General features: G+C 29.9%; 1 protein-coding gene across 1 annotated transcript; it reads right to left on the bottom strand.

The window, feature by feature from the left end:
- Window positions 1-3111: 3111 nt before the first annotated feature.
- On the bottom strand, window positions 3112-11607 carry LOC148304605 (transmembrane protein adipocyte-associated 1 homolog). The gene is made up of 7 exons (XM_088268103.1): window positions 11457-11607; window positions 10952-11072; window positions 8738-9033; window positions 6178-6435; window positions 5230-5413; window positions 4635-4764; window positions 3112-4140 (listed from the first exon to the last, which is right to left on the bottom strand). The coding sequence occupies exons 2-7, from the start codon at window positions 11053-11055 to the stop codon at window positions 3970-3972; spliced, it is 1143 nt and encodes a 380-aa protein (XP_088124229.1). The 5' UTR covers window positions 11056-11072; window positions 11457-11607; the 3' UTR covers window positions 3112-3969.
- Window positions 11608-12655: the final 1048 nt, after the last annotated feature.

Here is a 12655-nt window from a genome sequence, read left to right as displayed (position 1 = left end):
ACCAGCGACCGGGTTTCGTCGTTACCGACATCACCAGTCTGATGATGTCGGTAACGACGAAACCCGGTCGCTGGTCAAATAAAAAAGTGGAAAAGCTAAAAATATTGGTTTTAATCTAATAATAAATTAAAAATGCAATTCCATCACGAAGTGTCAGTGGATAATATAAATCTATTAAAAAGTACTATAATATAATTAAACTGCAAAATAGAATAAAATTTGATTTTATAAAGTGTGTAATACAAAAAATATAAATATTCATTTCGTATCATTTGTAAATCTTTTATTTAAACAATACCGACCCTTTCCTGACAAAGTATGGTTAATACCAGATAGGAGATCATTTAGTCTTAGTAAATCTGCTCAGATCAATTATATGCATGATCTGTAAAAAAGGGTCTACATGTTGTGTGAACATTATAACATGTAAAATGTTTTGGCCTATATGTGTATACATATTTTAATTTATACATTATCATCTCACTTTTTATTTCATGACAGAGAAGAAGCATTTTACTTCTTCAAATAAATAACTCACAGTGATGTTAATTTACTTTAGTACTGAGAAAAAATAAATAATATATTTATTTTATTTTTTTTAATCTTAAATTATATGATAATGTATATAAACGCACACATAAATATACAATAACAAGCATATTAGTTTCAGAAATAGTGTTTCATTAAATTTAAGAACTGCGAATAATAAAAAATCCTTACTTTATGTCAAATCTCTTTGTGAATATTTCAAATGTAAAACTATAAAAACTTTCGTATTTAAACCACACAGCAAATAGGGTATCATCACTGTATAGGAATAACGGATTTAAAATACTGTACATAGGAAGGGGTTTAATTAAATTGTTTTTAAAATATATTAAAATCATTTTTATTTTCAAAATTTGCTTTTTGAAGAATGGCATTTCAGTTAGTTGGCAACATTAACCGTAATTACGGGTACATGTTTATTCAATGAGGGAACCGATGCTGTTAAAACTAACACAAAAGAGATATCTCTCATGTCAATTCCCACTATTGCAGTATTGGCCTCTACCAAGACAGATTTTATGCTACGCTGTAGAAATACATCTAACCTGTATAAAGTGCAAGCTTCACCTTCCCTTATGACGTCACACCTGACATTCAGATTTAACCTTCTTGACAACATTTTAAATATCCCGAGTAATAATTTATTTCCTTACAATTTCAATATCTATTGTACCGATTGTCTTGTGGTCAAAGGAGATAACATGTTTAATGTATTATATAAATGATATACACATAACTCTTAAACACAAGTGCATAAAAAACAGAATTTTAAGTCAAAAATCATTACGATGTCAATAATCAGTCCAGAGAAATTTGGGTTCAATCTCAGTTACCGCACTGTCTCAAACTGCGTATTAACCACGGGTATATTGTTAATAAACTCTGAATCGGGATCTTTTGCCAGTAGGTTTTTGGCCAACTTTTGCATTGACTCAATTTTGGATTTGTAATGTTATTATATTATTTACCATATTATTTATGTTATGTTATTTATAGTTATTGTAGTTTAACCAAAGATATACCAGTTCTGGAAGGTCACTAGAATAGTTGCCTTTCTTTGCTACCCCATAACATAAAACAAATAACATAATATCCATGGCTTATTCTACTTTAAGATTGCACTTAATAAGATCATATATTTATCAAAGATTCACTCGCTTGGAGCGTGTGCAAATATAGATTTATAAATTTTGTATAACCGGGGACTATGTTATCACAAACAAAAAGTTTAATTTGGTTTTTAAGTTAATTTCATTAAGCAACATAATATGTACACAGTATTTTTTACATATTAAAGATGAAATTTTATTTACAGTTATAATTTTACTGTAATTAATTTGAAAATTTAACGTTTATATGGATTACAGATTTATATATACATACATATATGCACAAAGTGGAGGGACATTTTGTTTATTACAAGGCTTGAAATTGGTATATCATCTTGACGATATTTAAAATTTTGGTTTAAAGCTTGGAGAAATAATATATGTATGATATAAATTAATCTTTTAACTGCCAGTAGGATATGGTAGTGCCAGGAATGCCGCAAGTTTTTAAACAAAAATAAAACCTAGCAAAATGATCATAGAAATACTTTTTGTTAAAAAATATCTAGTAATATACATAAAATTTAAAAATTCCAAAAACTCTTTTCATGAGGATTTTGTATTTTTTATGAGATTACACTTTTTCATTAATTTACCAACAAGTATTTTAATTTTTTTTTTAAACTTGAAAACATTATTGCAGATTATTGCTCCAAAACTTCGAAACTTGTACTGATTACATTAGTGTTATACCAAATAATTAAAAACAAATAATACTGATTTTTCAACATATACATCAATTTGTAGTAAATAAAATTTTAAAAGTAACTTAAAAAATAATAGAGCACCAAAAATTCAAGATTTTAAATCTGAAAAAATTAAATACATACTTAAGTAGAAAAAAAACATTTTTTAACAAATTTAATATACAGGCTAAAACAGATGGTATGAAAAATAATAAAATAAACTATAAATATTAATCAGATATATTTTTTGAAAACGAAAATCAGTTAGATTTTTATATTTTTTTTTAATTAAATATTTTTTCATTGTGTGGGCATTATTACGGATTAAAATTTAACACTAAAGAGATGCAGGCAGATACATATTTGAAACTGAAAATAATATAATGAAACAAATAAGTTAGAAAAATTATTACAACACAGTTAATTTCCATATTCAAAACATTTTGAGTGTGTCCAAATACTTGTTCACAAAATCTGGATTATCTCCAATTACAGGAGTTATTTTCAAAAAAAAATAAAAAATAAAAAATAAAAATAAAAATAAAAAAAAAATAAAAATTTTTTAAAAAAAAATAATAAATAAAAAAAAATAAAAAATAAAAAAATAATAATATTTCCATATTTAATCACAGGAAAAAATAAGCACATATTCCAACTCTGGAATCCTGGTACCTCTAATTTCCAGTTAGATGTTTAATCCACTGAGCTAGTATCCTAACTGAAATTTAAAAAGAATCTATCGCAATAATGCCTGAAGCAGATAGCTATTTTTTTCTTGTGATATATTTTATATTGCAATGACTTTTTGCTTCTAAGTTGTTTATCATTCATTTATCTAAAATGTTTACCACTTTATCTTTTATTCTAAGATAAATTTGTCAGAATAAAATTGACAAGTTATGTTAAATCCCATATTAAATTTTATTCACAAAAACGTTAGAAACGATAGATATTTAAGTTCTACGCCACTTCTGTTACTCTGGTAATAAAATATTTGTAGTGAACTAGACTTACAAACTAAACTATGTTCTATCTTTGTCACAGCTATTAACATAAAGTAGAAAATGTTACAGAAGAAGTCGGATTGTCAGACTTTACTACGTAGAGATGTTGGGTGGTCAGATCTTACGGCATGTTGAAGTTGGGTAGTCAGATCTCACTGGACGGTGAAGTATGGTTATCTGATATTACTGATTGGGTGGTCAGATCTCACTTCGCGGTGAAGTATGTTTATAAGATATTACCGCATGGTGAAGTGGGTTGTCAGATGGTGAAATTAGTTGTTAGGCTTTATTGCGCAGTAAAATTGGGTTGTGAGATCCTACAGCATAGTGAATTTGGTTGTCAGACCGTACCGCGCAGAAAATTTAGTTGTCAGACCTTACTGCACGGTGAAGTTGGGTTGTCAGACTCTACAGCACAGTAATGTTGGGTTTTAAACCTTCTACACGGTGAAGTTTGGTTGTCATACCTTACTACACAGTGAAGTTTGGTTGTCAGACCTTACTGCACGGTGTAGTTGGGTTATCAGACTCTACAGCACAGTAATGTTGGGTTTTAAACCTTCTACACGGTGAAGTTTGGTTGTCATACCTTACTACACAGTGAAGTTTGGTTGTCAGGCCTTACTGCACGGTGAAGTTAGGTTGAGGAGTGTACCCTATGGTGGGCCCACCAATATCAAGGGATTGCCCTGATGCGATGCTGTCAGGACTCTGGAGAGACGCACTGTATAGAGGGTTGACGGGAGTGGTTCCTCCAGTCTCAAACACAGTACTGTCGTATACGCTGTTACTCTGAAATCATGTTTTTCGTAGTTTTTCAAGAAATATTTTTTAATTCATTTTAAAGGTTTCAGTATTTGATGATTTTTTTAAATATAATTTTTTTTTTTTAATTCTTTTAATTTAAAAAAAAAAAAAAAAATTATATTCTTATTTACACTTTTTTATTTTTATATAAGATTTTCATATTTAAATTATTTCTAGACATAACCATGACTAAATATGCTGTATTTTTTAAATAATAAGTAAATACTGCCTTTATCAGAAGATATATTTACAATACCTATAAGGACAGACAGTGTGTAATATGTTTGCTTATAATTTTTAATTAATTTTACTTAATTATATTAGATACCCTTTAAACTGTTGCAAATAGAACATATAATAAACGCCGATTCTAGGCACCGAACTGAATTGAACTATAAATACATGTATGTAAACATGTAAATTTATCTTAATCTAAAACAAAGATGTAACTAAGAATGTCAACAAATATTTTATATTACCTGATAAATATAGTCAGAGTCTGTCTTTAGTGAACTGAAACTCTGTTGGTGTGGCAATGATACTTGGTCATCATCCATCACTTCATCCATCTGAGCTTTGTAGGAAAACATTATACTCGGCTGAGATACACTGCAAAAAATCAATATTAACTGCCAATGTCAGTCCTGCGGTTCAAGTACCATTTTACGGTAATATTAAACAAATATTAAGAGTAGAAAATTCAGCTATATTTATTTGACCCCCTCCCAAAGAATCGAACCCATCTCTCACGAAAATATTAAGGTATTAAAAAATTTAAAACACATTATTTGCGGGCAGTTTTTTCATCAACCCTGAACCTAATAATACTCAGTCTGCAGCCCGACCCTCAGTATACTAATCACAAGTAACTGTAGACCCAATTCCGATTTGTACAATATTTCTTGGCGTCACTCGCACTCTACCAAAAGTAAGCAAATAGAACGCTTATAAGCATCTCTTGCTCTCTACTAACAGCGCGTAAAATACGCTTTTAATCATTTCCCACAAACAATGTGTTAAATTGGTTTTTTAAAAACTGGTATTAAAAAAAATATATATTCTGAAAATATTTACCTGAAAAATTCACTGAGGAATGTGTGGTACACCAGAGGAGTAAAAAGGGTGAAGTACAGACAAGTGGTGACATCCACCATACATAATCCTACTTCTATGCCCCAGTTCATCAAACCTGCCCCCACTGCTTGAGTGCCGTCCAATAGAACAAGCAGTAGGATGTAAATATAAAATGACAGCTTGGCTAAAATAAAGTATATATCAATGTCAAAACAAATAAAATAGCTAACATCAAACAATGTTAAAAAGTTTATATTAAAATAATTAGTTCATATTCAAGATAAATAAATCAAGTACTACATATTTTTATTATAACATGTTATACATGGTAGATTTTTAGCAAGCTGGCGATTTAAAGGCAAAACAAATCATTTACATACATAAAATTGCACATGAGTGTAATTTTTAAATCAACAATATACCAGGAATTTATTTATCATCAATACCAGGAATTTATTTATCATCAAATATTTTCTAAAATAGATTTGATAAATGATATATTACATGTGCTTTACTATTCTGTTAACATAAAATATAAACACTTTTTGCACATCTTGTTTTAGTTGAGGACATTTTAATGCATTTTCAATTTTAATTTTAATTGGCAAATAACACTTTTGTACACCATTGCCTTTTTCCCTTGCATACTACGGAATGCTATTTAGGTATGTTTTTATTCATATTTTTTGCTGTAAATTTGGAATAATAAGTTTGATTCCCACCAATCGAAAATTTTCAACAAAGATTTTTTTTTTAAATAATGGTAAATATTTGCGTTTCCATTATATGCACAAATATTTCTAATTCATAGTACATATTTTCGTGAGCCTAAGCAGGTCATTATTGAGAATAGGTATTAAATTGTGGTAGAGTGGGTTCGAACCCAAAATCTGAATCCGCGACACTTAATTATAAATAAATAAAATACAATACAACTGATAGACTTACTTGGCAGAGCCAATCTTTCGCGTAATCTCGTCCAGGGTAGCAGCAATATACAGAAGTATATTAGAGTAAAGATGGTGGAAGAACAAAGCCAAAAAAGCATTCCCCCGTGACCGAAAAGGTCAAAGTCTCGTGAATCTATATGGAAACAGTCATCTGGTAGGACTATCTCCAGGGTACCCTGCGTCAGTGTGAAGGCCAGGGATATAAGCGAAGTGGCGGCCAGAACATGGCGGATACTGCTCCTGCTGTCCAAATGCCCTACAATAACGAAAGACAACCAGATTTTTATGTATGTTTATGTATGTAGAACAGACCTATTGGAATTAAACATACCTACTTGATTAGTTTTAATAAATTTAAGGGTATTAATTGCAACATTAGAATTCTCTGTTGAAGCAGTATTCAAGAAAAAAAAGTAGTGCAAAAGACATTTCACTCTCGTTAATATCTGCTTCGAATACTAAATACATAGTCAGATTAGTGTTTGCAAGATACGAAGTAGGAGAAGAGTATACAGTCTATTAATCACATCTTCATAAAGATAATTGACAGTCTCTTCAACTTGTAATGACGTCATACATGACGTGTCTTGGTAGCAATTTAAATGTAGACTTGAATCTCCCTTATTTATTTACAGGTTTAATTTCCCTTATATTGTTAAGAATTGTAATACCAATAGACTTTTGAACCAAGTGAAATTTCAAAATTATCATTTTATTATACTTAAAAAGTAAATGATTTCGTTTTAAATATTTTCACTCTGAATTTCTTCTTAGCAAAATATAAGCAAAGTTTGTTTTCATTTGTGCAAAATTCAAAAATATCACTTCAGTATAAAATGTTCAATAAACAATACTTCAAGGCATTCTGGTTTTCAGTGTGGACGTAAGATCATAGTTTATTGGGATGAGTACATCTTTTTTTTATTCAAATGAATTACTTTTATAAATGTATCACAACAAACTCTTATCAGTTTTGAACTACAATGTAGGAAGTTGTTTGCAAATAATTATTATGAATAACACTTTAATATTTTTATTTTTATCCAGAAAAACAAGTTGTTTTACAAATAATTATTATTAATAATACATAAATGTTTTTATTTATATCAAGAAATACGTTATTGCTAGTGATTAACAATGAGAAATATACAATAAAATTAATTAATAACTTCTATATGATTTTCTTCATTAATACCTTAATATATTATCAGATTAAAACCAATATTTTTAGCTTTTCCACTTTTTTTATTTGACCAGCGACCGGGTTTCGTCGTTACCGACATCATCAGACTGGTGGGAGGCTATACAAATTGTTATGTTATATATAAAACAAGGCAGGAGTTGATAACCATGATTTGATATAATTTTATTGAGATTAAATATAATTTTATTGAGATTAAATATAATTGAGAATAAATAGAAATTAATTTAAATTAATTTCTCAATTAATTTAATAAATATAAATTAATTTAAATTAATTTAATTTCTCAATAAAATTATATCAAATCATGGTTATCAACTCCTGCCTTGTTTTATATATAACATAACAATTTGTATAGCCTCCCACCAGTCTGATGATGTCGGTAACGACGAAACCCGGTCGCTGGTCAAATAAAAAAAGTGGAAAAGCTAAAAATATTGGTTTTAATCTAATAATATATTAAAAATGCAATTCCATCACGAAGTGTCAGTGGATAATATAAATCTATTAATACCTTAAATAATCAGTGTAAGAATGTAATGTTGAAAGTATTTTTTTTAAAACACCTCAATATGAAATTATATCTACATGAAAGAACAAAACTTCATACTAAAATATGAAAATTAATTTTATACTGAGCGTTTACATGGTAGATACGTTTTGATAAAAAAAAATTAGTTTAGAAAAAGTGTACTAAAATAAAATAATTATGGTGGATAGGTGGACACGCATGTTTTATTTTACTCAATAGATGGCGTTGAGTTATAAATATAAATAAACTTTACAACTGCTTATAAATCCGCGATAACGCGGGACAGGTCCTTAACAGTTGGATCTAATTTCTGCACTAACGCGGAACCGGTTGTTAAGGTGTTAAAGCTACATGTTGTTCATTGTACAACAAAAGAACAATTATTTGTACACCTGCAATAAACAGTACTGAATGGTATAAATAAAACACATACAATAAATAATAATGAATTGGTATGTGGAGACAATATTGCAAATACAAATTATTATATTTTGAAACAGCATTTTTGGAAAGTGATGTCATTAGTAATAAGTGACGCAAATGACATTCCTTTTATTAAAAAAAAAATAGCAATAGTTAATTTATCAAAATATCGGCGGGTATGTATGAGGAGATGCATGAACGTGGCAGAGGCGAAGAATGTTTGCAAAGACAGAGTGGTGTGGCATTCTATTCTCTCTGTCTACCCCTGCGGGAAAGCAAGATAACACTGTGTTTATATGATGAAGTGCCATACGCACCATCGGAGATAAGGGTTTGAAGAAAATTCGGTAATACTGGCGTGCACCAGGTGAAGAACAAAAAAAATGCATTCATTTTACTCACCAAAGGCCAATCCAAATATGACAACGCTCATTTCTGTGGCGAGCAAGAAGAACCTGACTGTAACCCAGAGGACTTTATCAGCCAGGCCGCCGAGTGGCAGAGCCGCATTCACGGTCATGGAGACAATGCATCTTATAACACTGACGATGATATTTCCCCAAACCAGCCCGTAGAAGGTGAGGAATATAGGGCTACTGGTAGCCCTCAGTTTCAACTGCGCCTTGTTGAATCGGATCGCCAAGAAGAACATGAATAACACATTTGGGATAACTATTATCAAATCCCATATTCGTACTCTGAAAACAAATTATAATGATTTTAATTTCATCAATGGTTGTTCAACCATTGATGAAATTAAAATCATCAATTAACACATTTGGGATAACTATTATTAAATCCCATATTCGTACTCTGAAAACAAATTAAAATCATCAATCAACACATTTGGGATAACTATTATCAAATCCCATATTCGTACTCTGAAAACAAATTATAATGATTTTAATTTCATCAATGGTTGTTCAACCATTGATGAAATTAAAATCATCAATCAACACATTTGGGATAGCTATTATTAAATCCCATATTCATACTCTGAAAACAAATTATAATGATTTTAATTTCATCAATGGTTGTTCAACCATTGATGAAATTAAAATCATCAATCAACACATTTGGGATAACTATTATCAAATCCCATATTCGTACTCTGAAAACAAATTATAATGATTTTAATTTCATCAATGGTTGTTCAACCATTGATGAAATTAAAATCATCAATCAACACATTTGGGATAGCTATTATTAAATCCCATATTCATACTCTGAAAACAAATTATAATGATTTTAATTTCATCAATGGTTGTTCAACCATTGATGAAATTAAAATCATAAATCAACACATTTGGGATAACTATTATCAAATCCCATATTCGTACTCTGAAAACAAATTATAATGATTTTAATTTCATCAATGGTTGTTCAACCATTGATGAAATTAAAATCATCAATCAACACATTTGGGATAACTATTATCAAATCCCATATTCGTACTCTGAAAATAAATTATAATGATTTTAATTACATCAATGGTTGTTCATTTTAAACTTTTAACACACTAAGGGTGTTTGTCTACTACATGGGATTTCACCGTGGGGCAGTCGGGTTTTGAAAAATGAAAACGACAGTTTAGCGTGATCGAATTTACGCGCAACTTGTTCACGCACCAATCAAAAGCTCTGTTCCGAAGAAAGGTGGACAAAAGTACAAGCCAATCCAAGCCAATCGTCATTTTAAAACGCTAACTGACGTGCCGGACGGTAAAATTACACGGAATTACACAAAATTCTGGGTAGTGGACAAGCGCCCTAAGGACGGGAAAGGTATTTCCACCTGTTCGGTCGATTGATGCTTAAGGACGGGAAGGGTATTTTTACCTTCTGCGCCGGCCTCATTTCAAAGTCAGAAAAGAATGAATTATTTAATGTTTTTATAAGTATATTATGTACCAATGTCCTTGTTAATGTCTTAATTATATGTACACAATTATCAAATCCCGTCGCCAGCGGTGACGTAAAAAACACCCATCCGAAACGAGTTAAAATTGCGTTTTTATTTGAGAAAAACTGTTAAAATAAATTGAATTCAAATTTTGGAGTAAAAATACAAATAATTGAAAAAAAACTAATAATGATAATTAAAACTAATAATAACAATAATAAAAATAATTGAAAAGTAAATGTATTTGGAATATATTATATTGAATGGGAAAACAGGAGGCACAGGACAGGAAAAGATAGAAGACTTTGAGAGTTGCCTACATCTGCATGATAAAATAATTTTCCAGTAACACAATTGTATGTCATAGGATGACAGTAAAACAATATATACATTATATTTATTTATTTATTGTAACTGTAGACAGTTGGAAGAATTCCATATTGAATTGTTGGGTAATATATCCAAAATAAAACAAGGTTTTTGTTGGAGTGAATTCTACATTTATTTATGTATATCTAAATACGTGACGCGTTTCGTCTTCTTAGGACATTATCAAAAACTTTTGTGTTTCAGGGTGTTTGATAATGTCCTAAGAAGACGAAACGCGTCACGTATTAGGATATACATAAATAAATGTAGAATTCAATCCAACAAAAACCTTGTTTTATTTTGAATATATTACCCAACAATTATATTTACTATCAATATATTTACCTAGAATTGGCAACTTCCACATACAGAATATGTTTACAAAATGACTCTTCCTGCACTGGAGGAAGAGATGTATTACTGCTCCAGGACACACTGTCTTCAGGCATAATGATCAGTTTCCTATCTAAGAAATATAAAAATAAAATGTGAGCATTGTGCAAAAAGCAAACACGAATGACAATGTAAGCAGATATTGATATGGAACATACATAAATAAAACAATGCATAATATACATATTAATAAACATATACATATAACTTCTGGGACAACATTCTAGTCCATAAGATGACTCAATTGACAGGGAAAATGTATTGTAAAAAAAAAAATTACGAAAATTAGCGTAAAGTATATATGTGATGATTATAGATTAGGAAATAAATCAATAATGTACACATGAGTTTTAAAATAGTCTGACATTATGACATTTCCATAGTATCTTTATCCAATTACACAAGTGAGAAACAAAATATGCATGTAAATATTAAATAATTTAATGGAGTGCTTTACCTTTACTATAATATATAATCTCATGCTAAGTTATATACGTTGAATGATATCTCACAAATTAATAAATATTACAAATAACATCGCACCATGCATAATAGTCGATTGCAGATTGTCATTTACGTTTCATGAGATTTTTGGTTTCTCTCTATACGTCAGATCATAGTCATAGAAAAAATGTATTCACAGATTATATGTATAGCCTTACCTCACACGGAAATTTTCCGAATTAACAGTAGGAATATCAAACTATACTTTTTTATTCATTTTCCAGTAAATATGTTCCCTAATCTTAGGCACAGTGTAGTTTATTAGTTAAATTAATTGAGAAATTAGAAAAGTTTTGACTCCTGAAATCAGATTGATTCATTTAATATTTTCTTTCGATTTAATTCATTCAACTACACTAATATTTAAATAAATAAAAAAAACTTCAAACGATTATTTTTAAGACCAGTAACGCAAATGAATTTTTTTATTTAGATATTTGTAGGTGCAAAGATAATATATATCTTTAATGTGTTGAGCTTGTTAAATCTGACATTCTTCCTGAGTGAATATACCCTATTTTGAATTTGGAAAATAAATTACGAATACTTGTTATCATAGATGAAGAAGAATATGGAAGTCTGGGCATTTACGGGGCTGACGACCGTCATAGGCTGGTTTAAGTGATCACTTTACACACGTGTAACATTTACCAATTCTACCCATTATTGACAACCACACTACTCAAATTCTTGGAAGTTCTGTATATATGAACCAATTTAGAAACCTTGTTCTTGAATCACTAGAACTTCAGTTGAGACATCTATTGGTGAGATGTAAAGAAGCTTTTTACAAAGCAGAAACTCAAAAACTTAAACCAGCCTATGACGGTCGTCAGCCCCGTAAATGCCCAGACTTCCATATTCTTCTTCATCTATGATGAGATGTCAAAAAATAATATGAAAATAACTCCTGTAATTGGAGATGATCCAGATTTTGTGAACAAGTATTTGGAAACACTCAAAATAGTGTAAACGAATACTTGTGTTTCATCATATTCAAATACAGTGGTCTCAACCAACCTTGAAACAGTGGAACCTCTCATGACGAGCATAATTCATTCCAGAATATTATTCGTTAAGCGAAATACTCGTAAAGCGAAACATTTCTTGTTTTGACTGGCGCGGAAGTCCCAGCTCACAAGTAAATGTCAT

The sequence above is a fragment of the Brachycentrus maculatus genome, unplaced genomic scaffold (genome assembly GCF_059751285.1).
Source record: "Brachycentrus maculatus isolate JH-2025_06_01 unplaced genomic scaffold, ASM5975128v1 h1tg000311l, whole genome shotgun sequence".
NCBI classification, from domain to species: Eukaryota; Metazoa; Arthropoda; class Insecta; order Trichoptera; family Brachycentridae; genus Brachycentrus; species Brachycentrus maculatus.
This window is presented reverse-complemented; position numbering and strand designations above follow the sequence as displayed.

Coding starts and splice junctions, on each gene's coding strand:
- LOC148304605 (XM_088268103.1), bottom strand. CDS start 11,055: ATGCCTGAAGACAGTGTGTCCTGGAGCAGTAATACATCTCTTCCTCCA. Junction 5,414..6,177: donor CGAAAGATTGGCTCTGCCAA/GTAAGTCTATCA, acceptor ACTTTATTTTAG/CCAAGCTGTCATTTTATATT. Junction 4,765..5,229: donor TTCCTCAGTGAATTTTTCAG/GTAAATATTTTC, acceptor GATTTTTTGCAG/TGTATCTCAGCCGAGTATAA.